This window comes from Poecilia latipinna, unplaced genomic scaffold, assembly GCF_001443285.1.
Source record: "Poecilia latipinna isolate Pla-1442-1.1 unplaced genomic scaffold, P_latipinna-1.0 Scaffold3285, whole genome shotgun sequence".
Classification (NCBI taxonomy): domain Eukaryota; kingdom Metazoa; phylum Chordata; class Actinopteri; order Cyprinodontiformes; family Poeciliidae; genus Poecilia; species Poecilia latipinna.
In genome coordinates, this window is record NW_015115901.1 from 12,426 (window position 1) to 25,394 (window position 12,969).

The following is a 12,969-nucleotide window of genomic DNA, read 5'->3' on the forward strand; positions in this document are numbered from 1 at the left end:
GGTGTGCAGAGACATTTTGGGGTGCAGGTGTCTGAGTGGGGCGCCTTGTGCAACACTTGCAACAGCCGGCAGCCTCAGTGAGCTTTTTTACTGGCACATATAATTCAAATAATTAGTCTTATGTTGTCTGATGCTGATGTTCAATAATGGTCAACACTCTACAGGTCGGTTTCTCCAACAATCAAATTGGAAACAGGAGAATAAAGATAAAACAGATCAAATAAGTAATTTCAAATTCCCAAATTTATAAACAAGTTGGAAAAAAAAAATCAATAGTTCAAAGAAGTTGTCAAGCAAAATTATAACAATGTAGGGCAGAAATACTACTTCTGGCCACACACTATGTTGTAAAAAAAGAAAGAAAAAGCACATATGATTCACACTTGGAAATGTTTTTTACCCTTGTTTGAGGTGGTTTTTGGCTTTTCTGTAAAAAAGCTAACATGCTAAAGGCATATAAAACACATTTGCTCAGTAATTTCAGACGTAGCGAACATTTACTTGATTAAAAAAGCCAAGCTTAACGTCTGACGTAGTTGAACTTTGGTTTGGAGCAAATCAACCGGGCTACGCAGACAACAAGGAAACACACCTGATTCACATTTCCTTTTTTGTGAAATTTTCAAAGTTTGCTCATGATTGGCATGATAATTGGATGGAAACATGGCTAATGGCTGTCAGAATTAGCGCACAGCGGCAGCTACCTGCAGGTCGTAGTAGAAAGAGGTGATCTCAGAGCTGGAGTGGTTGTAGACGTGGGTGATCCTGGTGGGGTAGTTCAGGTCGGCGTAGAAGAACTGCAGGTGCTGGCCCAGGCTGTTCCGGGACGCCACACGCCGACCCAAGCCGTCGTAACGGTACTGGATGGTCCAGCTGGCAGCTTTACTGTAAACACGAACTAAAAGACCTGAAATCAAACAAAAGAACACGTTATGACATCGATTTGTTCTAGAGCAGACAGTTTTACAGGGATGTAAATCTTGTTTAGTGTGTTGGGACGATAATTCCCACCTTTGGAGTTGTACTCAAATATCTCAGTTCCTCTCTGTCTCAGGAATCCGTCTTCGTCCATTTTGTACTGAACATCCCCCAGGCGAGTGATTCTGTCCCTCAGATCATAGCGTAGCGGCGTCAGACGGCCGCTGTTCCCCGGGTTCAGTAAGTGCAGGTTTCCATTCAGGTCGTAGTTAAACCTGCAAAGCCGGCATTAAACCGTCAGCCTGTCACATCAACCCAGTAGGTTTGCTTCAAACAGTAGTTCCATGAAACAAATCTCACCTCCATATTAGCTTCTCATTGAGGGAGACCGTCTGCAGCTGTCCATCAACGTCATACTCATAACCGTATTTGGTTGTGTTGGCAAAGGGTCCGATCTTGATCTCGCGCTTGGTGACCCTGCCCATGTTGTCGTACTGAATAGTGATCCAGTACATGAGTGACCTGAAAATCTCATACTGGATCTCCTTGATCCGGCCGTGTTGGTCGAAGTGCTTGGTGTAGGTCATCACTGCTGTGGAGATGATCTGAAACAGGAAGTAAACGTTGATCTCCAATCAGTGACACGCAGAGCTTACAGCTAGATTTAGTTCGGAAATAGTCTGTGGGTGGCGGTTTCAGGAGTGAAGTAACAGACACTTCCAAAAATGTTCTGCTGTGTTTCATCTGATTTATGTCAAGAGGAATTCAGAATTAGCATAACAGTTTTTCTCAGTTGCTTTGGTGCATTTCTCAGAAAAGAATTGAAATTCTCCAAACTACTTGTTCAATCTTTACCTCAATGCGTCACTCGTGCGCATAAAAAAAAGCAGTTTCTGATTCCCCTGAGCAAGTTGGTCCATAATGTGATTATGTACAATTATATACGTTTTCCTACATTTTCAATGGATTATATCATGTTGACTAAAAATGTATCATTCAAGGCTCAAACTAAACAATTAAACATAAGTTTGTTGAATAAGTCTTAACATGCAAAATGCTTGAACAAGTTTTTATAACATGTCAAGATATTTTTAGACATTTTTCTAAACTTATGTTTCCACCATTTTCAACCTAACTTTTAAAAATTGCAGCCGCTCCATTGTTCAGTCCTCTGTACCTGTGGCCATGGAAGTGACTTAAACGTACCAATTCAATGATTAGATTAGTATTGTTGACCCAATAAGTTTAAGCATACTATGTATTTACACAAACCTACTCCTCACCAATATGAAATACCATAAAGCCTCACAGCCAACTCATATTTATAATATTCTTTCTGCTTTCTATCTTCTCATTTTGAGTGCTCTACATACTTTGGTTCATCGCTGCAAGCACAACATGAAGACCTACTTTTTCCCACTAATGGTTAAATCTATTGAAGTGACTCGTCTCTTACCTGATTGATATCATAGTAGATAACTCCAAACTTTCCAAACTGCTCCACTTTCCCAGAGATATCGTCGAACTGGTAGAGATCAATAGGCAGCGGCGTCTCATTGATCACAGCCTGCATGCTGGTGACCCTGAAGCTGTTGTCGTAGGTGTAGTCGAAGCGCGCATTCACCATCCCGTCCTCGCTGAAGCGGAATATTTGCCGGTCGACCAGCGGGCCGATCTGCCGGTAGCGGATGGAGCAGATGAAGCCTTCGCTCTGGAGGTTGACGGTTTTGAGCACGCCAGCGGTCTCGTCGTACGTGAAGCTGACCCGCGTCGAGTCGTAAAGGATCTCTGCCAGCTTATTCTGAGGAGACAAATACAACCACAACCGTTGCCATAATGGAAATGTCACATGTCATAAACAGGTGTTGGTTTTACACCAAAACAAATGACACCTAACAGAAATGTTCTTGTCATGAGACACTCAGCAGTGTTGGTTAGGTGAACTCTGCAACTACACATGAAGTGGTCATAATATATGATGTGAACTTAAGATAATCAAAAATAATAATGAAGCCATATACTTGTCTGCGATATTTGTACAGAATCCGTCGGCCGGTTCCTAGATGAGCCACTCTGAGGAGCTGGACATAGAAAGACATGGACAGGGAAAGTCAGTGTTTCGGCAGTTTTGCAGTTCTCTGGGAGTTTGTTTAAGATTAATTGTGAATGATTTGTTGGGCATAAGCCAATCAGAAAGAGACACACGACTGCAGCCTCAGCATCCTTAAACTTCTGTAAAGCTACATTTACAAACCTTAATTAATCTTATTAAGATTTTATGTGATTGACCAACACAAAGAAAAAGTTTGCAAATTGTGAAAATAAAAATACAAATGGAAAACATATTTTATAGATTTTTATTCCTTAAAAACTTTTTTTTAGAAAGCTTGGATAATTTTCCTGCCGCTCAACAAATTTGCACTGATCTGTGTTGATACGTCACACATACAACACCTCTGAAGTCTACGGTTGTTACATGAAGAAAAACAGCTGAAGTCAGTATGAAGAGGCAAAGTTATTTTACAAAAGCCGGGAAGGATTGCATCAGTTTGATTAAAAGCCACACACCTGCCCTTCCTCAGAGTAGTCCACAGTAACGGAGGCGTTGCTCTCCGGGGGGGTGTACAGGTTCCTGTAGTATCCCACAGATCTGATGGTCTGCATGGTGTGCCGAGCCACGCTGGGCATGGTGACGGCTGACAGTCGGTTCCCTGAGTCGTAGTCGAAGATGTACTGATGCTGGCTGTGCAGCAGCAACACCATGGACTGTCAAAGAGAGGAGACGACAGCAGGATGTTACAAACAGGACACAAAGCTGAGGGAGAGTGAAACACCATTTTTGTTTTTTCCTTCGGTCAGAACAAGACAGCTACAGATTCAATTACTTTAATCAAGCCAATGAAAGACGAATGTGAACAAAGGAATAAAGAAACAATTATTCCGAAGATATTCAGTTTATATTAAACACTTTGAGATGTTTTCTTATCCAGATTCACATTAATACAAGAGACATTTCCCCGTAGAGGACATATTTCATGGTCTGCTGCATCTTTTGCCTTTCTGTGATTCTAATTTTAAGCCCTCTGTTGTTCTTCTCCCCTGGCCTCCACCTCTCTCTAACATCCTAACTAAGCTCCAGGCGTCCCTGGAGTCTTGTCTCACCGTTGTACCTCTGTCAGTCTGTCTGTCTTTCCATTGCTATCAATCAATCGCCTTCTGTATCCCCACACAAACAAGGCCAGGTGCCGTTCAGAGTGTCAGGCCCTTCCTAGGCTAACACAGCAGACGTGTTGGATTCACTCCCCTCCTCCCTGTCCTCTTTCTCCTCACACTGTTTGTTTTTTTGCTCCCTCCTGAGCTCCCTTAGAGATGTTTTTCAAAGCCACTCACTTTTTAATGGTCTCTTCTTCTTCTTTTACTCTCTTCTCTCTGTCAGCCTTGCTTTCCTGACATCAATAGTTTCTTTTATTTGAGGACAAGATAGTTTCTTGGTTCTTAGTTTCCTTTACTTTACTCACCGCCTTTCTACAATCATTCACTTCGTGCTTTTTGCCGTCTCTTGTAAGTGCACAGATTCCTTGGAAAATACTAGCAGACTCAGAATTATAGAGCACCTTCCTACATGATACTTGCTACTCTATCCTGCGTTTCCATCACCATGCTGTTCTTCTTCTGAATGATTGCATTAAAATGAATTTGAAAAGTTCTGTGGAATAATTTTAAGATGTAATACTTGAATCAGTCTTAAAAAAAGACGAACTTGGTGCAGAAGTTTAATTCAAATTTTCTCCACTTACTCAGACAGTTTCTTTTTAAGAAGAAGACGTGGATTTCCGTTAAAGTCAAGGAGGTCTTTTGCAGCCATTGACTGCAGATTCATCAGTTCAAACTATTTCACGCATATACTGCCTCTCTCAGATGAAAATACATTGATCAGGAACAAGTGTGAAACCACTTAAGCTCAAGCCTGGCATGAACTAAAAGCAGCTTGCACACAAGTTTCTCCACTCCAAAGTGAAGTATGTTTTACCGCACATTTACTGCAGATAGAAACTTCCTTCTTGGTTGGTAAAAACTTTGTAGCTGCCCACTGGAACAAGCTAGTCAAACATTGATTCATATGGAATAAAATTACATACAGGACGCTTGGAGAAAACAAGGAAAGGCTCTCAAAACCTCAGAAAACTGTACCTGTACCAACTGTCAAGCCAAGCAGTGACAGAATGATGCTGGTTCGCTGACACCAGCTGTGTTTCCACGGACCATGAAATTGTGCAAATTCGAATTACGAAAATAAATTTGCCGAATGGAAACACGGCAATTTAGAAAAAACTTTCATCCATGTCACACCTTGTATATTTCTTAAGACTGCAATGGAAAAACTTCTTTGCATCACAGGAGTCACAGGAGTCTGTATCCAACAGCAAAGTGCTCATTTGTAGGTCCTGGCCTCTTTGGGCAATGTGCAGCTGGATCCACCAGAGCTTTTTCAGCATCACACACTTCATGAAATGTTGAGTTTGACATTCAAAAGTCTTGAATCCATTACTTTTATGTAAAATCACTGAATACAATTTCACTAAAATGCTGCTTATATCTGTAGCCACTCAAAGTAGCAGAGTCTTATTGAGCTAATGCCTCAATAAGTCGCCGACACATCGTCTAATGGCTGATGAGCGTTAGTACCATGGATGTTAGGTGGATATGTCTGATGTTAGTGTTTACAGCCGTCACTGCCATGATTTATAATGACTTATTGGGGAGCAGACTTGTTCACATGCAATTTTATTCCATTTATTTAATGAAAACGCTGCAATTGCGAAATTATGTTTTTCGACATTAGTAGAATATAGAAAAGGTTCTGCACAACTTTTCAGCTACTGATGCTGTTTCATTGCTTAAAGTGGCAGGAATAATGAAAATGGAGGACTTCCATTAAAGTACCTTATTTTCATCTCAAATCTCAGGCTACACAGATGAAAGATGGACACAGTTGGGAGGTCTAACAGGACAATATCTCCAAACATCTAATTTGGTTTTAACTGAATGGAGCAGTCTAAAATGTATCCATGATTAAGAATCTGGATTCAAGAAAGTTTACATGAATGAAACAATACTCCTTCTAAATAAAAGAAGCCATGATATTGTTAAAAAAACATAAATGGGTGATACCATGATACGTGACGCAGTACAGATATGTTTGGGTTGGAAATGTTTGAACACCTGACCCAGTGAGAAAGAAAGTTGAATGTATGCCTGTCTGTAAATGTTTTTACTTGTTCCCTACCTTATCCAGATACGTGTAGCTCCATATCTTCCCATCAGCAAAGACTCGAGAAATGATTCTTCCTTGATTGTCGTACTCCCACTTCTCTGTGGTCGGACCCCTCTGGAGGCCCGTCACCTGTCCCGTGCTGAACACACACACACACACACACACACACACAGGTTCACGTTTCACTGAATTACAGCTAGAAAGTTAAACAAGAGTGTCGTAGTTACATCTGATGGATCAGATCAGAGGAGAACAGTACAGATGTATTTACCTGGAGTACGTCAGGTTAACTGAGAGCAGTTTGCTGCTGGGGATCCACAGTGACGGGTGGCCCTGCGTGTCGTAGATGATCTTTAACAGGAACTTTCTGTGGTCATCATAAACCTTCTCGGTTCGCAGCGTGCGGTCATAATCCACAGACAGCAAGTTCCTTCCGTTTACCTGGATGTCAGAGGAGACAAATAAGGGACTGAGCTGTGCTTTGTGATCGTCTCTCAACAGTGAAACTAACGCCCAGATTTATCTTCTACTGCTGGTTCCTTATTCTTCCCGTTTCATTCAGCTTCACATATTTTGTCCAGTGTCTGCAAGTTTGTCTTTCTGTTTGTAACTATCACACAAACATGCACACACTCAATGCAGAGAGAACGTTCACCTTTTATTTGAATCCAAAGATTTATTTATCACGATACAAAAAACCCTCAGTAGATTCTACACTGTCTGTGTTTATTACACAAAAACAGCCAAAATAGCAAAGCAGTGTGTGAAACACTGAGTAACAAACTAACAGCTCATTGTAAACCACTGGGGTTGCCAGGTGAGGGGCGGCGCCTGCTGATTTGTGACATTATATTCGAAAGGTTATAAAAAGGCCTCATTTTCCAGACACCAAAAAAACTTTACCTTATTGCCAAAAACCAGCTGGGTGTTTTTTTAAGCACTTGGACTGTTTCTAGAAGCAGTAGAGATCCAAATGGGAGTAGAAAAACATGTGAAATGTGAAGTTTGTATGATATGCCCCCTTTAATCTATAATACAAGTATCTAGCATAAGTGTGAGAGAAAGGAAAAAAAATGAAATAGCTAATGAATTTAACTTGTAATGTCCTAAAATTTGACTGTTCACCTAAATGTCGGTACCACAGCCTACGAAATAAAACAAATCTCTGATCTGACAGCCATAAAACCAAATAACATCCCTGAACCAACAAGTCAGGCTTAATCACCATCTAAATGATGTGCTGTTAAAATCCGATTTATGAAGACAGATAGCCCAGATCTGCAGCTAAGTTCACCTTATAGATCCTTGAAGCAATGACAAACATTACAAACCGGCCAATCAATCACTTACAGACCTCTTTCATTAAACAGAGAGTCTGGCTGGAAGATGTCCAACGGTCCAATTTCTCACCTTTTCATTCAAGCTACTCATTCATTTGTGAATTAGGACCAGTTAAAATCAGTGAGGTGAATTAAAGGGGGATGAGGAAGATATTGGAACACTGGCCAGGAGCCACTAGGACGAAACACAGCATAGCTGAATAAAGTCACAGACTCAGCCGTAGACCAATAAATTTACAATGTGTTGGGGTCAGGTCTGGCCTGGCCATTGCCTTCCTGTGCAGTTTCACTCAATTCTCATTTCTCTTCAGTGTTCTCTGTGGGATTTCTCCCACTGAGTGCAATTTCTCCAGCCAATCAAACGATGACATTGATTCTCTTGTCCAGTTATAGTTGTAGTCTGCCTATAGCAGTAGTTTAGCGTTGGGAGTGGAGGAAGTGAACAAAACCATTCAGTCTGGGTTGGCTACTCTTCCAAATATTGAACAATTAAAATAAAATGTATAAGACATTTCATTGCTGGCAAACTACTATCCACATTTTATCCATCCAGCTGTTGATTTGAGGCCAACCTGAGGAATCTGGAGGTATTCTGCACTCTTATGTGCAATGCATCAGTTACACTGGCAGTGAAATTGGCCATCAGCATGCTGGAACCACCATAATGCTCCAAACATTTGTCTCGTTGCCAAACATGTAAATATTGGTCTCTTTTCTCCAGAGATAATTTAGTTTGTCCATGTTTGCTGCTGTAAATTTCATTTGAGCTAAAAACAGGCAGATTGGTGGTTGACCTACGACCAGCTTCACTGTGGATGGCGAGGCTCGTCTTCCAGCATTTTCCAGTGTATTAACAAAATTCTGGTAAAATTGTGCCCCTAATGTTTTGTAGGCTTTTGTCCATGTGTTTTTTGGCTGAGGCATTGCTCTTTTTGTACCCTGTGGTTCTGGATGCCGTACAGCTGGAAGGTGTTTTGCTCTTACTTTGTTTTACTTTCGGGAGAAAATTTATAACAGGTAGAAGCTGACTAGCATCTCGAAAGTTCAAAAAATACCTGAACTATGACCCATACTTCCAGACGAATTAAAAAGGGAGGTTTCATGGATGCAGAGAAGAGAGGAAGAGGATGTTCAAACCGTCTCTTCCATCGATCGTAATTAGCCAGGATCATTTCCAGGACTACAACTGTCCAGCTTTCTAACCAAAAGGCCAAACATAGATTTAAAGAGAAGTGGCAAAAGCAAATGAGGTGGATTAGCATCCACAAAATGCTTCTGTGAAATATGGTCTCTGTTGTCTGGATGAGCTGCTGTCCCTACTATCATACATGATTATCATACATCTGCAGTCTCCAGTCAGAAGCTCCTTCAGATTATTTGCAACACTAGCTGCTAACACAACCTCTCTTTAAAGTGGTTGGTGTCATCGTTGTTGGATTACAACAGCATTTATTTCTCTTTGGGATAAAAAGGAAAAAGTATTTTTGAAATAAACAATTTAACATAGATTCTCACATTTGCTGTTTTTATGACAATTCGACAACACCTTGCAAACATCTTTCTTTTTTTTTTTTTTTTTAGCAAATAAACCTCTACAACTTAGCTAAGCTTCATTGGTATCCTGGAAAAACCCTTCCTCACCTAGACAGAGATTATTTAAGGGGATTTCTAAAGCTATTTTTAAATAAAATTGCAAGGAGTTGCTTCTTTAACACGAGAAAATAGAGGCCACACAGATGCCAAACACATCCAAATACTTCCCAGAGCAAAAACGTAGCAGGTGATTGTCTTATTACCGGGGTCATGGATGTATTCCCATCTGCACACTCTTCCCATAGATGATGACACAAATAAGATAAATAATAAAAAAAGCTATGCTCTGTTGTCCAAAAGCAAGAATTTAGATTTTTTTTCTCACAGACAGCCGGGGTCGTGCTGCGAGCAGAGCGTTCGTACGCTCTCCCTCCAACAGTGTAAAAATTTGAAAGTGTGAACTGGTAAATTGCCTGTGGGCATCAATATGACCCTGTCAACCCGTCCTCCAATCTGGTGTGCTGCAGCTCTCAGCAGCCACTTGTAGAGCCTGCAGGTATACAGGATGCATAATGCATGGACGGCATAATCTTTTTTCTCTTATTCTTACAAGAATATGATAGTAATATGTCTGTGGGAGAACAAATTAAGAGAAATGTGATAAGCTGAGTTATGACACAGGAACTGGACATGCTAGGGGAATCTTTGTCTTAGTGCTTTTTTTCATGCTCACTTTGTTACCAATATCATCTGCAGTGTTACTTTATAATTAATTTTTAGGAGCTGCCATGATGTTTTTACGTACATGAGCAGGTCAGAGAGTCTCAAAGCTTTCTTCTCCTACCCGTGTCCTATCGTTTTTTAAGTCGTTTCTTTTACCACGGGGAGAAAGTATCATAAAAATGCTCAAAGCTCCTGACTAGTTCAATTTAATGTTATAACAGCAACATGATACTGTCCGGTTTCTGCAGCCAAAGACCTCAGCATGACCATAACCTGAACACGCTCTGAGTCAGCCTGATTCAGAGCACAGACATCTGGGTCAGTCAGAAACTGCAGTAGGGCTGGGCAATAAATCAAAAACAATATAAATCACAAAAGACACATGATCAGTATCAATAGGTAACATGTCTGATAAAATTTTAAAAATTTTCACTGAACAACTCAGATTTCTGTGGGATGTAGGCAGAGGAAAGGCTCTCAACGTCTCACTAGGTTTGTCTCAGTAATCAACAAATTATCACACGATTAAAAAGATCTCAATAATTTACATTTGCATTATTTATTGTTTTTTCTCTTTTCTCTCTAATTCTACCAAAAACTGGACGACAAAACTCTTCAGTCTGGTGTTTTGGTCTCAACTGGCTCTTTTTTTTTTTTTTTGAAGAACAATTTTGTTCACAGAGACTTTATAATTAATTTTATTTGTTTTTCTGTTGTTTTTTAATTTATTTTGGATATTTTAAAATGTCTTCCACTTCCAGTGTTAAATGTTCTTTAGAATTGAAAGTTTATTGTCTGAGAATTTGTTCTTAAGCCATTATATCATTACCCTTACATTACTTGAAAATGGTTTCAAATCAGCAATATTATCGTTTATTGCAATAACTTCTGAGGCAATTTATCGACCAGCAAAATTTCATCCCTCACTCTTTGGTTACATAAAAACAACCTGTTGAGAAAATGGTGCAGCAGCAGTTTCATGTTTTGCCTCATAATTGTGTAAAAATAAAAAACAACGGCATGGAGTGAAAACTGTAAACAGGAAAGGTCACGCCACCAGTTTGGCAGTATTTTGAGATACTTAAAACAAAAACGACTCCATAATTATCAATATAGACTAATATGAAACGCCTACATTGTGATATGTTTTTCAGCCATGTCATGACTTATAATCCAGAAAAAATAATAGGGTGACTGGCGATCAGCCTTTGTTAAAGAGACCGTGGTCGATCGCTGTCCATCACCTGTATCTGAAGAACACTCACCCTCAGCTTCCTCCCAAACACAATGACCTTTCCTCGGGTCTGCTCCTTCCTAAATCTCCACTCGACTAAGTTCTGGCCATTCTCTCCTGGCAGGGTCATGTTGCGCCGGGCGATCGTAGGGTTAGCAGCTCCTAAAGACACATTACAAGACATCTGGGGTTTACAAACACTACAACATGCAGACTGGTGAAGGCTTTGAGAAAGACGGACAAGTATTTGCTCCATCAATGCACAAAGTTTGCTTCAGGATATGGTAAATAATTTAAACCTACCTGCCAGTATGTGTGGCTCTGTCTGATAGTGTGTGTCCATCCCATTAGCATAGATGACCCTGAGTGAATGGTCATTACCCACTTGGTAGCTGTTACGAAGCTGGTCTGCATGACACAAGTACAAGCAAGAGATGCAGTTATCGATACGGCGTTACACTGCAGCATTCAAAGGATTTACTGAAGAACATATCAATTGTGAGCTGAAATGAGGATAAAGGGAGGAAAACGAAATGCAGGGAGGGAAAGAGCAGCTAAAAGACAGCAGGGAGACAAAGTAAGGTGAGAAACAATTCATCTCTGGGCGAAGTGTTTGAACCTGCTAATGGAGCAGAGAGAAGGTTTAACATCCTTCAGCCTTTTTCAATTATGTTCCTCTCAGCCTCCCACAGGACTAATGGCTGCTTGTGCAAGCAGGACACAGAGTGGCTGACGGCACTCTTTTATCTTTGACTAAATATACACCCTGCTAGATCTATGCAACAATACAGCAACAGAATAAAATAACTTGATTAAACAAAGGCCTGGCTAACCGTTGCATTTGGCCTTTTCCCTCTCACTGTATTTCCACTCTGTTTTTCAGCTCACATCATTCACTTACTATTGATTTTTTTGTGACACCCGTGTTTTTCGGTTCCGTTTAATTAATATTAAAGCATTTTGGCTTGGTAACAGTGTATTGGAATTCTCACACTAAAATAAATGTATACTGACAAGAATGCAGCCTGGTTTTTATGACTCAATGCAAGTCGCAAGGGAAGTGGAGAAGTCTAAACAGTAAATCTTTACATTTAGCTATCAAGGAGTTTTATTCTGGAAATCTTATCCTCTGGGATTTTTCTTTCTTATAATTTTTTTTCAACATTAAAGTTATGAATAGTTCCAAATTCAAGTTAATTTGTCTCAAAACCTTTAGTTGCCTGTTGGAAAGCTGAAAATAAAGAGAGACTTAATTTTTCAACATTGGAGTGAAAGCACATATCCAAATAAACTCTGCAGAAAGAAAGAAAGAAAATGAAAATTATGGAAAAGGCTACACATAACCAAAACTATAAACAAGATACTGACAGATTTCCACCAAAAAAGACTGAAAACTGAAATTGAACCCAAACTGCTTTAATCTAGTATTGTTGTAGGGGTGTGAACACTTTTACAACCAGATTAGTGTATAGTGCAGCATTTTTAATGTTTTCCTTGAAACAAATTTTCAATTGAATTCTATAAGATAAATGTTATGTTATAGGGCAAAAGGGTTTCTGAAGTGTCTAATCATTGTCTGATTTTTTGCACCATTTCAACCTTTTTAAAAAGAATGTTTACACTTTCTGGTTCATTATTTTTTTCTTCTAGTTTTCTTAATTTCCAATAACAGCCTGCACATTTTAAAGGCATATTCAGATGCATCTGCTGAACACAAGCTAAAAAGAAAGACAGACAAAATTACAAAAAGAAAAACTCGAAGACCTTCAGAACCCCCGCTTTAGAAAGCTTGGAAAACTATCGATCCAGACAACTTGAAATTATTACGAGACAGTCGATCAAAAAGTCTGAGGCGGTTTTGCACAACACTTTACTCTCGTCAATTTTTTTTTTCTTTGCAAATCATTTTATCGAATGACACAAAGTAAAATATATTTTCTGCTTCA

At 39.8% G+C, this 12,969-nt stretch overlaps 1 protein-coding gene across 1 annotated transcript in view; it reads right to left on the reverse strand.

Annotated features, from left to right (window-relative positions):
* LOC106940579 (teneurin-3) overlaps nucleotides 1-12,969 on the reverse strand; it is a gene marked incomplete at its 5' end in the record, with an annotated part of 43,720 nt that overhangs the window by 6,004 nt on the left and 24,747 nt on the right. The window contains 10 exons of the mRNA XM_015023359.1: nucleotides 705-907; nucleotides 1,012-1,193; nucleotides 1,279-1,523; nucleotides 2,375-2,719; nucleotides 2,940-2,999; nucleotides 3,487-3,684; nucleotides 6,206-6,332; nucleotides 6,465-6,634; nucleotides 11,055-11,185; nucleotides 11,327-11,431. Coding sequence (XP_014878845.1) covers nucleotides 705-907; nucleotides 1,012-1,193; nucleotides 1,279-1,523; nucleotides 2,375-2,719; nucleotides 2,940-2,999; nucleotides 3,487-3,684; nucleotides 6,206-6,332; nucleotides 6,465-6,634; nucleotides 11,055-11,185; nucleotides 11,327-11,431 — 1,766 coding nt within the window. The remainder of the gene's footprint in view (nucleotides 1-704; nucleotides 908-1,011; nucleotides 1,194-1,278; nucleotides 1,524-2,374; nucleotides 2,720-2,939; nucleotides 3,000-3,486; nucleotides 3,685-6,205; nucleotides 6,333-6,464; nucleotides 6,635-11,054; nucleotides 11,186-11,326; nucleotides 11,432-12,969) is intronic.